General features: G+C 36.9%; 1 protein-coding gene across 3 annotated transcripts in view; it reads left to right on the forward strand.

The window, feature by feature from the left end:
• The window catches only part of LOC124310509 (cGMP-dependent protein kinase, isozyme 2 forms cD4/T1/T3A/T3B), a 34,116-nt gene extending 16,657 nt beyond the window's left edge, over positions 1 to 17,459 (forward strand). For all 3 annotated transcript variants that reach the window (XM_046774535.1, XM_046774537.1, XM_046774536.1), the window contains 8 exons: positions 9,143 to 9,362; positions 11,103 to 11,166; positions 11,384 to 11,556; positions 11,736 to 11,882; positions 14,326 to 14,772; positions 14,888 to 15,187; positions 15,374 to 15,436; positions 15,523 to 17,459. In XM_046774535.1, the coding sequence (XP_046630491.1) occupies positions 9,143 to 9,362; positions 11,103 to 11,166; positions 11,384 to 11,556; positions 11,736 to 11,882; positions 14,326 to 14,772; positions 14,888 to 15,187; positions 15,374 to 15,436; positions 15,523 to 15,688 (1,580 nt within the window). In that variant the 3' untranslated portion in view covers positions 15,689 to 17,459. The remainder of the gene's footprint in view (positions 1 to 9,142; positions 9,363 to 11,102; positions 11,167 to 11,383; positions 11,557 to 11,735; positions 11,883 to 14,325; positions 14,773 to 14,887; positions 15,188 to 15,373; positions 15,437 to 15,522) is intronic.
• The last annotated feature ends 297 nt before the right edge of the window (positions 17,460 to 17,756 follow it).

Below are 17,756 nucleotides of genomic sequence, written 5' to 3' on the forward strand. Positions count from 1 at the left end.
AAACAAATCGATTATTTTTTTTTCAACGGGGGGTTCGACTAATAGTTACATGGTACGATCAACCGACTGTCTTTATTCGTCATCGTTCGCGTTACGTTGCTCCGTAATACACCGTACACGTTACGTACATTCATCGTATACACTTACTTACTTACAATTAGTGGTTTTATACCTCAGAGCAGCTGTAGTTGGTACCTAGTGCAGGCGTTTAGCTCGCCGACACGCTTAACTCGGGAAAACATATCTTCCGGTAGAGTGTGAGATCGAGAAGATAACCAGATGTGACTGATTGCAACTAAATCCGTCTCTTACGAATGGGCGTATATGTCTGTAAAGTATATCCTTGGTAGAATCGCGCCATGCAGCGTCGAAACCAGTCGCTATTAAAAACCTTGAACCGCTGATTTGTCCCACCAGAATCGCTGCAGGTGAACGCAGTCACGTATTTATTATTAGCTGTTTTCGTCTGTGCGCGGGAGTAAAAAAAATTTCATTAACGATTGCCGAAATTAGCGGTTAAACGTTTGCCATTTGTTTTTTCTTCTTCCTTTTTTTTTTTTTATTGCGACCGGTTGTATTATTTATGTTCATGAATGTTGTATATATCTGCGTAAATGTGATTATACATACTCGTCGCGCGTATGTAAATAATAAACTATCATATACGACATACGTGTATGAGTAAATTCGGTCGTGTTGCGGTTAAATTTACAGTAAATTTATTCATCCTTATAATATTCTGATTTTCTGCTGCGGTATAAAGTATGCACGCACATCTTACAGGCAACGGATCGATGTGTCCAATATTCATCACGATTGATTATCGCCTCTAATCGCGAGGCCAGTTTTAGTGATATATGCGATAGTCAAATTTCCGCCTAACCAAACCGAAGCGTGACTTTTTCGTCGATTCGGTCTTCGAAAGAATGTTGCTCACCTCTCTCGGGGAACAAAAAAGCAACGCGGTTCTTAACACATTCTGTATTCGTGTAAGAGTTGGAAAAAAAATAGACGTACGCTGTGAGAGAGCGCGCTGCGGCCCAAAGTATAGTTGTACGCTGTAGGAGAGAGAAAGAGGGGCGAAGTGTAGTCGTGCGCTGTGAGTGAGAGAGACCGCTGCTGCCGTCTCCCACCCCAAGCGCTGAGACAGAGAGAGAGAGCGCGCGCACACGCTGGAATAGAGAGAGAGAGAGAGAGGGAGATCGCGCGCACTATAGCAAACGAGCACTATAGCCAAAAAGTGTCGGTTTTTTGGTGTCGTTTTTTTCCGCCTAGCCCCTACGGTGAACGAGCGATAAGGAACTTCGTTCCAAAAACTAATCGATTTTCGCAGCAGGCAGAATTGCTGTTGCTTAGTTTTTGCCACCGCTGCAATACGGACGTACCTACCTTACACATAAACTTTCCGTGCATCACACTCTCGTGTTTTGCAATACACTCGGAACGATGACGTATAATTATATACAGCTACCGCTTCAGCACCGCATTTTAACATTGCAGGATAGCTGTGAAACAAATATATTTTCTTTCTTTTCGCGGCTTGTTACCTGTAGAACAGAAATAACTACTTTCTGCCAAAGGAAAAAAAGATTGAAAAAATAAATAAATAAATAAAATAAAATTATCCCAGCACAATCGAATCGTGACGCGATAATATACTCGCATTACAGCTCTTGGGCATTGCACGGCTAAAGTTATTATGAAACACGATACAAGCCGGACAGACAATGGTCAGCTTGACTCTCTGCAACGGAGCAAGGAGAACGCGTGAAGTGTCTTATTATATCTCAGGGAGCTCCAGCTCTCGAACGGTATTAAATTACGAGTTAATTTCAGTTCGGTTATAATCTGTATGCACGTACACATTTATACACCTCTCGACGTGACGGAGAAGAGAAGAAGAGCCTGCGTTATACACGTGGTTTGAACACCGCGAAGTCGCGTGCATCGATGCGCCATTAAAAACAAATCAGGTTTCAACGATCCTGCAGAAAATCTTGACGCGGCATCGGCTAATCGTCGAGTATACGCAAATGTAGGTGGCAATAGCTAGGCTGAGAATCATCGCGGTTCTGGTAACCTTTCACCAAGGTTGCGCGATTTCACTACACATATATATACCTATGTGCAAATATTGTGTATGGATAGAGGTGTTATGGGTAATTTTTACCCACTCATAACCCTGCAGCAGCAGTTTATATAATTTATAGTTATACCTACAACGCGCATCCGTACATTAAATTATGCACGTTTTTTTCTTTATATCGCTCTTGCCTTGTAACGGCTCTGATCGTTTATTTCGACTAAATCCAGCAGCAGTGTATGTTATACTGTGACCGCCATACATTGGGTTTTATGAATTTTATTAAAGAATAATTGAATGCACCTTCTGTCTTTACACACGACTATATATTGTGTGATCGATAAACTCTCCGCCTTATCGGTATGAGCAGCTAGTTCAAAGTTCTCGCAACTAATTCGGGGTGGAAAAATAAATAAGTATTAATTGTAACTCTTACGGTTGATCTTTGAGCTAATTGGCGTGATAGAGTTTATTATTTGGCATCCAATCATTTTAATCCGCATCTAAAGTAAAAAAAAAGAAAAACGTTGGCACGAACCCCTGCACTTACACTGGTACGAAGAAAATCGATTTTCAGTAGTCATTTTCTTTGAAGTCGATTGCTAGACTGAATCGGGGCTTAGGCCACTTGAAAGAGCATGAAAATCTCTAAGAAGTACTTTATTATTATTTTTATTAATTAATAAAATTTTGGAACAGTTTTCATGCTCTTCTGAAAAATCTTAATGCTGGCACTTGAACCGTTTTACCGTGCCACCGTTAAAATATACCCTTAATTAGCGACGGTACGATAAATAACGCGGGAGAGGAAAAAGATTTTTCTATTAATACTATAAATACTATTTACTATTCATTCATCTTCTCTCGAATCTTTTCCGCTATATATGTATATATATGTATATATAAAATATATATATATATATATTTTAATGCTACAAAATTTATCCCCGCGCGATTGTGAATCAGCCGTTGACGTTTACGACCTACTAAAATCTATCTTGAATGTCGATACACTTGCCAACCGCGACGTTTATACACGTCGACGTATTAATTGCGAATTATTTTACCATCCCGCCGTTTTACACGATTGTCAATTGCGTTTGTTGTTCTATAAATATACCTACTTGATTGATGAAACTTGTAACGTTTATATACACACACGCACGTATATATTTAAACCTTTAGTAGATGTACGAGATGGTACAGCAAGATTATGAAATATGCAGTTGTAATGAAAAAAAAACGGTACAAATCGATTGCCACGCTATAACATTAAATAATTTTAATAAGGCGCGATATGTGTATATGTGTAATATGACGTAATTCGAGGTTTTTATTAAGCACACTAGCCACAGTGTGATAATTTTTTCATTCAACGCGTTACACCGCATCGTGTGCGCAACGAACCCTTCCGTCTCTCCTCGGAATTTATCGTATTATATATACGATGACACAGCGAAAGTCGATGTTTGCCTGTATAAAAAAAGTTGTAATACCTCGCTCTACGATATGCTGTATATAACGTAAAAGAAGATCAACAAATTCCAAAGAATTGGGACATCGTGCATGCATGGATTATATATATTTGCTGCATGAAAATAGATATCTAACCGATGAAAATCATCTTAATATTCACCAGAGACACCGAATAAGAAATTAAATCGATAAATAACCCGATGAAAATTATACGAAAAGTCATACCGTCCAAGTAGATTATATTTTTAGCGTTCACCGCGGTCTGAACACATTTGCGAAATATTAGGAGACGATGAATCGCACGAAACGGGCTCTCTACGTGCCGATCGGCCCCCGAAGAACGCAAGGAAGTGAAAGCAGTCCTTGCGAACAATACACGTTAACCGATGATAAATAGTTAGGTACCTATGTAACAGAGCACCACCTATAAGGAATGAGACCTCGGACTTCCCCTCACTGGCGCAAAAATTTTCTCCCAAAGGTTACGTCTGCATGTAATCCCCTCTCCCGTATAATATTGGCAAAACCTCATTTTGGAATCCGTTCAGGAAGCGCGAAAAACCTTCTGACTCACTCAATCGTGCAGTCGCAGTTTGGGGAACAAAGGTTTGGTTAACAATTGCGTTACGCGATACAATTCTTCATCACAGGTCAAGTCCAGTAGACAGTTAATTTCATGCTCAAAATTCGTCTCGGTTTTCGTAATATCTATTCAATAGAACGTTCTTGCAATTTTTTTATTAATATATAAACTGGCAGGCGTTATGCAGCGATGAGCGCCAATGTTATAGATAAATGCCAACCTACGTATGTAAGTACGCGAGATCCTTCGCTGGGTATGTGCTGTGTATTTGTAATTCTATTCTATATTGTAAGTTGCTGTGGCTGTGCTATGGAAGGGAACCGCTAGAAAGAAACTGGAGCTCGGTTATCTTGGCCTAGTTTTCCTCCCGTGATGTCATCGAAGATGGCAACTCTCTTTCTCTCTCTATCTCTCTTTCTCTCTCTCTCTTCGTACATGTACGGTGAATCCGCAAGATCCGACAACTTGCACTATGCACATAACGCATAGTATGCAATCTTGAGAGCTCATCTCGTAATCCGGTTGAATAAAATTGAGACCGTAATACGACACCTACGCAAATCCTCCTTTTGAGATTCTTCGTCGCACTTCTATAGGTATAATACAGATTCTTGAAAATAATCTGCAACGGCAATCCAAGTCCGTTTCAATTGGATGATTAAACTGACCGCGGGATAAAATTAACAAGACTCCGCATCACGCCGGTCGCATTCAACGTTTCAACGCATCTCGGTCACCGTTTTATAGATTCGTTTAGCAAAGTCGTCGTATCTTTACATTTTCTTTTTTTTTTTTTTTATTTTACTCGCAGCTTATGACTTTGACGATGGACCTCGAATAGGAGGTCATTCTCTGGTAATGTATGTGTTTAGAAATGCGTGTCAGGTCGAATGTAGGTATAATACGTATATGGATGTATATAACCCATATTCCCCGTTCATGATATTCGAAATGTTTACTTGACTTACTATATATGTAAAATATGTGTATATCACCCCGGACGGTGAATATTCGCAAATGCCAATTAACGAGTAAATTAATTGACTTTATCATTGCGAAAGCTTCGCGCTGGATCACTGATAATTATAAACGCGATTCTAGTCAAGGAGTTGTTCAACATCCGAGAATTGTTCCGGTCCGGGAAACTAGGCGGAAGCCGCTTGACTCGAGTGCCAGAACTTATTACGTCTATATCGCCGCACCGTAAACTGAGAATCCTACTTTACGGATCTAAACAATTCGAGAGCTTTGTATAAATTATTTTTTCTTCCCTGGTTATTGGTATGTGCGGAAATCTTTTTTATTTTTCGACGAATCTCGTAGCAATTTGTATCGACGTAGCGAATAGGAATAGGAATACATAATACCAAAAGTCATATCGAGCAGTGAGTCGATAAAGTTTGTAAGAATTTTATGACGTATACGACGCTTATTATACAGCTGTCATAAAGAGGAAAACGTTTTGTTAGTCATCGCAGCTTGACATGTATAAGAATATGTTTGGTCAGGATGTAATAAAAATTCCTCAAACATAACCTGAAATTACGTATACGTTCAGTTACAGAATATTGCAAACGTGATTTATTCGTCGGTTCAAGAGCAGATGAAAATTACTTAAATTGAAGTTATTCTATTCGCGGAGACTGAGTTTAAACTCTAAAGATTGATCGACACCATATAATTAAAATCCGACAGTTGAAAGTAGGGAATGAATAAAATCCTCTGAAATAAAGTATAACGTTTGATAAATGATAACCAATAGATTTGATAGACTTGTGTCCAGATCACAGCAAACTTCCATCTTTGTTTATAAAACTGGGAAAAGAATTGGATTTATAGTTGATTCTGATAAACGACCTTCGGTTCGTTATTATTTTTGTTGTCATCGTCGTTATCGCGATTACTCCACTTTAAAAAAGGAGAACATTTTTTTTTCATACAACCTCATCTATATTTGCACCTGTATGTCGTATGTAACAATAAATCTCACAATAACCAAAAAGGTCGAAATACATAAGGAATGATGGATCTCGACACCGGCACAACACACTTTTATTTGTGAGCCCGTGTTATTATTATTATCATTAACATTTGTGTACACGAAACGAACGAAACTGAACAGCCTGAGGTATCAAATAAAGTTGAAACAATATTTGGGAATGACATCGCTTGAATCTAACTATCTTATTTGCATGCATACTCGTACATAGTACATAGTACATAGTACATAGTACATAGTATCGTAGACGGTATCGCTGGCAAGCTGGAGTCCGTAATAACTTTTTCTTAATCCTTGTACATGTGTCAACACGTTTTTTCCGTGTAAGTAACGTACCATACATACTTCTTACATGCCGCGAAAGTATATTAATCACTTGGAATATAGGTATATGCATAAATGTTACTAATACGCGTCGCTAGTAATCGAGAAATTTGTACAGATAAAAAATGAATAAATAAATAACCAAACTTGTAGCGTTGATTTCTATTGCATAATATAACTTCACTTAGTAACAATTGTATTGCCCTCGATCTTGCTCTCCATCTTTATTATATGTAGCAGGGGGGTCTTGACGAAATTGTTTCGGACGGCTGTCGTGCGTGTATTCAATAAATTTCGTATCAACGCCAGACGAAGGATGGTTCATAGTTTAACGATAGTGGTCAACGTGCGTCGTATATTCTCTTGTCATATTCGATAAACGTTCATGACACTGCTGACTTATATATAGATATATATAAATATGTGTACAATTCCTCGATGGGTATTGTTCAATCGAAAGAGCGCGTGTTTCCTTATAATTTATAGGTAGAATCTAGTAATATCTCGTCGGTAAATTATGCAGATTATTATACAGAACTGAAAGACATCGTTGTTGAATTTCTATAGTTCACCCATTTGAGAATCAACTCACGGATGTCACAAACTTAGAAAGTCGGGAAAGTCAGGAAAAGACCGCATAAATTTACTTCATCGCTTCCGTTCGCCAGCTTCTATGGGCGTACATCGACGCGCAGTCGGTAGACGTAATAATTAATATCGCAAAATTTACAACTGTTCAACTTGAAATTGTTACTCGTCAACCACCATAATACAATATAACAGGCGTCGTCGTCACCGGCGGTGCAAACGTATCATATTTTACGCGAGGCGAGTAAAAAGTAGCTATACTTGCTTAAAACTGCTCGACCGCTCCAAAAACTTATATCCTATGTGTACCAACGAGCATTATAAAACGTTGGTTATAGGTTGTTTATTTTCCACAGGCATCGTAACTTCGCTGCGTGTTTGCACAGCTTGAAAGGCATCACACGTATAAAGGGTTCCATTTAGCCGACCCTTTATCTCTGGCTTCTTCACCGCTTAACAACCGCGTCTTCATTTTTGTTTTCTTCTTTTTATACCTACTTTCCTTTCGTTGGCCGGTAACCACGTATAGGGAAAACTTCGTATTACAGCTCCGGTTCTTTTGATAACATTCTCTCTCTTTTTCTCTCTCTTCCTTTTCCCCTCCTCCTTTTCCCCTCCTCGCCCCCCGTACCGTGTTTTCTTCCTCCTCGCGTCTAAATAGCTGGTCCTTCTTCTTCTTACCGCGGTTATTGCCTTCACTTCCAACCAGCCCGGCTTTCAAATCCCAGACCTACCTCACGGTGCGCCTTATTGCTGTACATCCACTCTGCCGCTTATCTTCGCGGTTCTCGAATGGTTTCGATGGGTCCTATTCATTGGCTGTTAATTGTTGCTTGGCGATTTGTGGATACTTTCAGAAAAATTAAACCAGGCTTACGTCGTATAGTAGGACTAATACCGCGACATTGTATATGAATTTTATTCCATCACACATCGGCGCAAATTCGGAGATAATTAGTAAATGACACATCAATCGAATGCATACAATGATTTGTTGTAACAAGTTTATCTTGTAGATGTTCCAGAACAGTGACAAGCCTTGAATTACCAAGTACAGTGATTTTGTCAACTGTAAACTCTCCGTATCAGGTCTTCTTCTTCGCCTGGTGAACTACAGTGAATAGGTCAACTTCTTTTTTGAAATCCTCGAATATGCGAGAATTGGTCAATTTGTTCCATTTGTTGAATTACTAACGATTACAGCGATCTGCACATGAAATTGCCTTCACGAGAGGTGCACGTTGCACAAATTTGTCAAATGTATAATACATTTTTTTTGTTGTTATCCTCGTTCCAGTTTACGAAATTTGCTTATAAAATTGAGGCGAGCAATTTGAAAGTGGCACGATAAGAAATCTCTGTTAAATCGTTGAGCCGGCATTCGCCGCGATTTCGAGTTACCCAATTTCGCGTTACCTAATACAGCGCGCATGTATACAGGTACGTATAATCTATCTACCGCGAGTGGTAGTTCTTGCAACTACGAGTTAGTTCACAGAACACGTGCGTGCAATGAAGGAAGGAGTGAAAAAAAGAATAGAGTTTGGTCTTACTTTCATCGCGGCAGCGGCTGCGAATGTTTTATTATACGTGGAAGGTATATAAATTATATACGTATCCAGCTTTGTATATCATGCTCGCGCTGCAACTATAATTACACACACACACACACACGCTTATTTGTTGACACACGATTGGCTTCAAACGTAAGCAGTTATCTATTTCTCGGAACACTTTGAAACGTTTTCTTCACGGCAAACATATCCTGTAATAACAATCGGTGTATACTATTTTATAACGGATTTATCGCTATACTAGGTACGTATATAAAGAATTGAAAAGGATAGTGAAATTGAGTTCCTGCGCTAACGATAAAAAATGAGAAAACTTGACTATATAATACAATTGAATAATTAATGAAGTGGTATGTTTTGTATCACGTTGTACTTGCAGGCGGATAAAACGAAATTGACAAAGGAAAGTGACACGGATTTGGAAATTTTCATAAATCCTTGCCTGACTATAGTTAAACTGTGTATGATTTATTTATTACCTTTTAATTTCGGATTGAAATTTTGTTTTTTTCCAGAGGGTAAGGTCGAGGTGTCAAGAGATGGGAAATACCTCAGTACGCTGGCGCCGGTTAAAGTTCTCGGTGAATTGGCAATTTTATACAATTGTAAAAGAACAGCCACCATAACAGCCGCGACGAACTGCCAATTGTGGGCCATTGACCGTCAATGCTTCCAGACTATCATGATGAGGACTGGACTTTCTCGTCAAACCGAATACACCGACTTCCTCAAGAGGTAATTTCTTATTATATACACACGTTCCCGTCTCAGACTTTGTTGAATTAGAATCAAGTGAAGCACCGTGACATCGGTAAATTTACTTAATAAAACCAGTTGTTATCAAAGCGGTGATTCTTTCATCGGTTAATTTATTGGCCTAAATAGATACACTTGTGTTACAATGAACAATTATTGTCCTCAAGTTGATAGTGCAAAACGTTGTTGAATTTACATTCGAGTCTAATGTATATATTATATATGGCTTATTCTTCCCATGAGAATAATAGTAAATACGAAAATGGCAAAAAGTATTTACGTATACTATATGAATAACATCCATTAGATGGATTAGATTATAACTTGGATTGAGTTGACAGATTTACGCGGCAGCCAGAAAACACGAGAAGCTTTGCACCCCTGTATAAACGTAGGAATGTTTACTGAAATTCAGGTTATTTTTCGATTGCGCAATCCGTTGAAAGGATACCAAAACGATTGAATGGATTTTAAAATAGAACACCACCCGCAAATTTGGTATACCCACTTACAAACATTACCCCCCCAACACACATACACACTGCTACTCAAAAAATGGCGGAGTCGCGGGGTCTGGACCGGCGATTTGACATGCTGAAAATAATAAATTGGGGACGGGCAAGCTCTTTGAGATAGTACGGATACGTGTATGTTATATAGATAGGGTGAGCCAGCTGTATAAATAGCGCAAATGATCTGCAGCCTCATCACTCTGCCGTTTACAAATTTTACCTTTTCACCTGACTGCTTTGTCAGACGGCCAACTTCGATTGAGAGTCAACGCACTCCTGAAATACTCGGAAATCTTTTTGTTATTTTTACTTCTTTCTTTTATCTTGCCGACATTGAAGCCTCTTTTTAATTTCCTTTTCGTGTTTTATATCATTCCTTAGTCTTCACACACGTGTCACTTTGCGAATCTATATTGTATAGATTGAACTTCTTGTGAATAAACATCGATTTTTATTTTTTTTATTTTTCTTATTTAGCGATTTTAATAAGGTATGACCACGATACGGTGCTAGTTGCGCGATATTTTTATTACGAAAATGTGTAAGGGAATTAATGTGAAATCTGAAAAGTGCCATACTTGGGCAAAATAACATCGAATATATAAATTATTCAAGTCTCAGTAATACGTATAGACTGCAGAATCTGAAAAGGACGGGAATAATATAAGTATTATTTGATATGGCTACTTATTTCTTTTTTAACGTCTCAATTTTCTTAATTCAATTCAAGAACGTTTTGTGCCTAAATTCCCAACAGAAATAAAAATACTCAGATCCATAATTAGACGGTCATTAGTGAAGCAATGGAACGGCCAAAAAAAAATATGATGGTTATATTCGTGAGACACTTTAATATATTTATAACACATACGCGAAAAATACACGAGATGATTTATAGATTTGATCATTCGTTCTAAAATTTTCTTAACAACTTGTATCACTGCGTTTTCACGTAATAGGGCAAAATAGTTGTTTGCTAGATATTCAATGCAATGCTTTGTATGCAATGAAAAGTAATGATTCTCGCGTATCGTATAGCATATCGACTTAGTTAGCGGGATTTTTTCGGTATGTGGAAAAGAAAGTGTGCTCTTTTGTATATTTGCATATGTGAGCGAGCATGTAAAGTGTAAATGTACCAACGTAGAATTTTTATAAGCATATATGTCATTAAAACAATGAATGATTGATGGTTGTTTGATTTCAGCGTTCCCATCTTCAAAAACCTGCCCGAAGAAACCCTCATAAAAATCTCCGACGTTTTAGAAGAGGTGAGCATCGTAAACAATATTTTGGAACTGTAGGTCAAGATGAGGGAGTAATAATAATCTCTGCCAGAGTTGAAGTAGAATCAGCGGAATGGCTTTTGCCTTGTGTCGTCATATAGTTATATTATCACATTTTGGACGTAAATGAAGACATATTTTATAACCAGGCCGTCGATAACGCCGTGTTTTTTTTAACAATATGAATTGTTATTTATTGCAGACTTTCTACAATAACGGAGATTACATAATCAGACAGGGTGCGAGAGGCGATACGTTCTTTATCATAAGTAGGGGACAGGTGCGCGTCACGATTAAACAACCTGATACCACTGAGGAAAAGTTTATTCGAACCTTGAGCAAGGGTGATTTCTTTGGAGAAAAAGCTTTGCAGGGGTAAGTTGTTACCGTTTAATCATTTCATGCCCGCTGGATCACGGAATTTTTCCCAAAATATTATGTCTCAGAATTGATTGGCTTTTGGAAATTACCCAAAGTAAATATTCTCTTCTCTAAAAAACACGCCACGGCCTGTGTTTCGTGATGCGGAACTGATCCATAGTTTTACTTTCCAGGGATGATCTTAGGACTGCCAATATTATAGCTGATGACCCAGATGGTGTGAGCTGCTTAGTTATAGATCAGGAAACATTCAGGCAACTGATTTCCTCTTTAGATGAAATTAAAACTACATACAGGGATGAGCAAGTAGTACGCACAAGGTAAATATCACGGAAAGGGCATAGCCGGATAAGCAGGTCGAATCGGCCCCCACTGAATTTTTTGTCGGTACTTCAGGGATCAATTTGGACCCAAATGAAAATAATTCAGTGAAAATTTCAGCTATTAATCTTAAACGGTTTCCGAGTAATTGAAAAAAAACCTATTTTTTAGTATTTATTTTTTTTTTAATAGTAAAATTAAAAAATTTTTTTTGCTGATTTTTTTTTGAATACTTACGAGTAAAAGCTGTGAAAAATTTTTTTTTTTATGATTTCTAGACTAATAGCCAATTTTTAAACTAAAAAACAAAATTACAATTATTTTTTTTTATGCCTATTTTAAAACATGCAATCACCAAATTTGGACAGAATACGTCTTTTATACCCCTCTGTACTCAGGAATTTTTTCAATTTTTTTGGTTTGGTGCAACGTCATGAAAAAAATTAAAAACCAATTTTTTGTTAATTATTTTATATTTCAACTGCTTAGAACACTACTTACAACTAATTATAAAATGTATTTATTCATAGAAATATTCATCAAAAACGTAAGTGGTCATCAAAATATTTGTTAATATTTTCGTCAATCTTCATCACTGTCTTCATTAATAACTACACAGCGCCCGGTATTATTGAAAATGCGACTTAATTGCATATTTTACTGACAGGATCATACCAGCTTTCTCAAGCAGTGTCATACTTAGCTGAGATGATGGATGAAGATAATAATATAAGCCTTCAGTACGTAAGATCGGCTGAAAACATTCTTAGATTTCAAGTAAGATCTCGGCATATTAATGCAAAAACATATCGCTGCTTCATTGAGTATCATCGTGGCAAAAATGGAGTTAACGGAATTTCTCGATATTGCTGTGATTGTGCCAACGGTCGGCGTACAGTTGGTTGTTGTTCGCATGTAGCAGCTATTATTTATTACCTATCACATGCTAGATATTTATCGAGAATTGTAAGACCAGCGGAAATTTTAAGTCGCATTTTCAATAATACCGGGCGCTGTGTAGTTATTAATGAAGACAGTGATGAAGATTGACGAAAATATTAACAAATATTTTGATGACCACTTACGTTTTTGATGAATATTTCTATGAATAAATACATTTTATAATTAGTTGTAAGTAGTGTTCTAAGCAGTTGAAATATAAAATAATTAACAAAAAATTGGTTTTTAATTTTTTTCATGACGTTGCACCAAACCAAAAAAATTGAAAAAATTCCTGAGTACAGAGGGGTATAAAAGACGTATTCTGTCCAAATTTGGTGATTGCATGTTTTAAAATAGGCATAAAAAAAAATAATTGTAATTTTGTTTTTTAGTTTAAAAATCGGCTATTAGTCTAGAAATCATAAAAAAAAAATTTTTTCACAGCTTTTACTCGTAAGTATTTAAAAAAAAATCAGCAAAAAAAAATTTTTAATTTTACTATTAAAAAAAAAATAAATACTAAAAAATAGGTTTTTTTCAATTACTCGGAAACCGTTTAAGATTAATAGCTGAAATTTTCACTAAATTATTTTCATTTGGGTCCAAATTGATCCCTGAAGTACCGACAAAAAATTCAGCGGGGGCCGATTCGACCTGCTTATCCGGCTATGCCCTTTGAAAATTTATAGTATTCAATCATGGGTTTATGATCATCTCAAAATGCAATTATCTTGCCAAAGTTAACGCCTTACACCAATTACCAAACAATTTAATGACTAATTAATAAAAAAACCAATATTAAAACCATGTTTCATGCTTAACTCAAGAAGTGTGTGATATTTTCTTTCTATTAATTCTAAGGATTGTGAAATGGGTAAATATGATGAATTTATTCTCTGTGTGCACTTGTGTCTTGACTTGTTTATTGTCCAGCATCTTCCAATCTACTGCTACCAACCTTTGCTTATTTCCTAGCCTTAGTTCCTGCCAGTGATGCCAAGTCTATAGGCTAACAGAGTCGTGACTAACAATATCATATCCTATAAAAATGGTGAATATGCGGATATAGGGCCTAATAATATCGCTAAATATAAAAACTCTCATCTACTCTGTACAAATTTGCATTCGCGATACGTGTTACACCACGAAAGGCTAGTACAAATTTGTGCAGTACGAAGATATCCTCAATTTATTTTACGGGATAGCTGTTATCTCGGAGCATGTTTGTTGTGAATGCTTTTTCTTAATAATTTTTACACTTGTAACTGACACTTTTTACTACAGTTTTCCTGGAGTCTCGATTTCAGTAAACGCATTTGCTTCAGTTTGTGAGATTTCTAGTTCAGAGTACTGCATAGTGACATAATTATATGAGCTAGTACAGATGAGAATGGCATACTTGAGTAAAAGTGAAGTATGCAATGAAAGTGTAACCATTTTCGTGAATGTGATCAACGTGCTCAATATTTTCACACGATTTTTCTTTTCCTGTGGAAATAGGCTCAACGAGGAATTCAGAGAATTGCGGTTACAAGATTTACGTCCGTTGGCGACACTTGGTGTTGGTGGTTTTGGCAGAGTAGAACTGGTACAAATTGCCGGCGACAACAGCCGGTCGTTCGCCTTGAAGCAAATGAAAAAGTCACAAATAGTAGAAACTCGTCAGCAACAGCACATTATGTCTGAAAAAAAAATTATGGGAGAGGCTGACTGCGACTTTGTCGTCAAATTGTTCAAAACCTTCAAAGATAAGAAATACTTGTACATGCTGATGGAAGCTTGTCTTGGAGGAGAATTGTGGACGATATTAAGGGACAAAGGACATTTTGATGATAGCACTACCAGATTCTACACTGCATGTGTCGTGGAAGCTTTCGATTATCTTCATTCGCGAAATATTATCTACAGAGATCTCAAGCCTGAAAATCTTTTATTGGATAGCCAGGGGTAAATTAATATTCTCTCTTTCCGATTTATGAACATTAAAGTATGTACATCATAGTCCAATTGCTGTGAGCTTATCTATGCCAAATTTTCTAACTTGAATCAATTTCTCTTTCAGATATGTCAAATTAGTAGACTTCGGTTTTGCCAAACATTTGGAAAACGGAAAAAAAACCTGGACGTTCTGTGGCACTCCAGAATATGTTGCGCCAGAAGTAATTCTCAACAAAGGACATGACATCAGTGCAGATTATTGGTCCCTTGGAGTTCTGATGTATGAACTCTTAACAGGCACACCACCGTTCACGGGAGCCGATCCCATGAAGACCTACAACATAATATTAAAAGGAATAGATGCCATAGAATTCCCAAGATCTATTACACGGAATGCAACTGCCCTGATAAAAAAACTGTGCAGGTACGAGTTTTTAATTATATTATAAATTATGCGCACACTATATTTAGTGTTGGTTGAAAAAATCGTATTCCGTAATGAGTCGGCGATGAAAACTGTGGCCGTGATTCACGTATTGAATTATAATTGAGTATTCAAAATGATAGATGAACTAAGAGCTATTAATATACTTACTGATTCAATTTGTAGGGATAATCCTGCGGAACGCCTTGGATATCAAAAGGGTGGCATTAGCGAAATACAAAAGCATAAGTAAGTCATTCTAAGATGGAGATCGAAATTAATTATCACCATTTTCACTGCTCTTTTAATTTTCATTCACTTTTCGCATCAACTAGGTGGTTCGATGGCTTCAATTGGGAAGGATTGCGAGCAAGAACACTGGAGCCACCAATCATGCCTCGAATTCGCAGCGCAATAGACACCGCAAACTTTGATGTGTATCCACCAGATTCGGATCCACCACCTCTTGATGACACTTCTGGATGGGACAATGATTTCTAACCCAAACTCCGTGATTAGCCAGAAGGCTCTCTATACAGTTGTTTACCCATCACTCGGATGACCGCGTGATTGGCAGAGTATATTTTTATAATTAATTATAACTATTGATTACTTGCCGCGAGTATTTTTTCAAATATCTCATGGCGGGTTCGACACTAAAGAACAGCAATTAATTGGACGGATTAACTTCGATCGCTTTGGCGTAAATGCTATATCAGGTAGAATAAAACTTGCCACAGTCACTTCTCTCATAGCCATTCCTTGGCGGCCAACTCCTGAAGAACGCTAAAGGATCTAGGTATCTTTTTTTTTCAAACTAAGTGCAGATGATGGCGTAATTGATCGATTTTGAATGCCAATCACACTTGATGCGACATCTCTGCGGCGGCAGCTTTTATGATGAGTTCTACCGTACCAGAGTCCATAAATATTTACGAGAATTGCGTATTTGCATTCGAAAAAAGCCGTATTCTTATATGCGTCTAAGTTTAGTATTATGAGTATTTTTTCTTTTTCGTCGAAAAAACGTAATTACGGATGTTAAAAGCAATAGAATTTCACTGATTTCGTAATATATAGATATACTTCAACACAGATGATGTCACATTGTTGTAGTTTTAATATATGCTGTACTTTCGTCAATTATTGTTTAATCGAAAAAGAAAAAAAATGACCCAATCATTTTTGGTATCGCTGCTCAATTCGCCTTCAACATTTTTTCATGCAAAGACCCGATTGTAGGTCATCAGCTAGTGTCCAATCAGGGATGAGAGTGAGTCAGAACACAATTGAATATTAGTAAAGGATAGATTGCGGAAAAGACTTTGATATCAGCACAAGTCCAGGGTGAAATGCCAAAAATTAGCTATGCGGTCTGATGAATATCTAGGAAGCTTGCTTCTGTATTGTAATATACAAATTAGTTCCTTCATAAAATAGGCGGCAATAAGGAATTAGAGAAAGAAGGTCATTAAGAAAAGAACCAGTTCCTTATTTATCGTATTCATGACTACCACCCAGAAAGTAGGAAAACGTTGATACGCTCAACAAATAACCAGGATTGTTGTCATTGTTTAAAAAAAATTACATTCATAAATATGTAAGACTTGTGAGTAATTATGAAAGAATCGTGGGTAGCAACTACAGATTAGCGCATGTATGAATCCCAAAAATATAGTATTCGGTTCTGAGCGATTATTCATAATGTAATAGGTATCCAACTTCAATAGATTAGTATATAAAATGTGTAACATATCTACAAAGTAACTCTAATCAGGGAATCAACAAGTGGGCCTATAGTGATAAATTTGAGGCCATATATACAGTCATAATCTTCTGCGCGTATTTGTCCATACGCCCTATGCTGTGCAGAGTTTCATTAATCTGTTGGGTTTAATTGTTATTGTTTATGTAAACATAATAATTATCTTCGAATATTACCAAATTTCTTTATTGGCTGAGCTACAAGGTTGGGTTTGATAGTGGGATTTGGAAATATGCGTAAACTTGCTTCCTTGAACCCTCCACTTTGCACTTCTTTTCTTCATTTCACTCATTTCGTTTAGTAGTAAAAATTCATGTTAAAATCATATACTTTTCTGCGAAATTCATATTTTGAAGAAAAGTGGTTACAGGATGGAGAGATATGGAAAGTTATTTTATGACATCGTTAATGCTAATATCGTTTATTCTTGTAAATAAATTGAATAATTTTACTAAGTTTAAAGACGACCAGACTGCAGCTAATTTAGAATGCTATAATTGTCTTTTTTTTTTTTAAATATTCATTAACTATACTCGGAAAATTGGTGCATTACTACACTTCTGTAATCAAGTCTTAAATCATGCCCCAAGTTGTAAATTGATCTTTTTTTTTTTTTTAAACTATGTATAATTCCTTACAATGCAAACAGGATTTAAAACAATTGTTGGAATTCGATCGCCCACATTTCATTGCCTAAAGATAGACATCAGAAACATGCCAGTGTGCTAAGTGCCATGATTACTTGTAAAAACTATGTACGCGCGCGGACATAAATACGGAAAAGCGTAAAATTAGCTCAAGTTA

Source organism: Neodiprion virginianus, chromosome 1 (assembly GCF_021901495.1).
Source record: "Neodiprion virginianus isolate iyNeoVirg1 chromosome 1, iyNeoVirg1.1, whole genome shotgun sequence".
Lineage (NCBI taxonomy): Eukaryota > Metazoa > Arthropoda > Insecta > Hymenoptera > Diprionidae > Neodiprion > Neodiprion virginianus.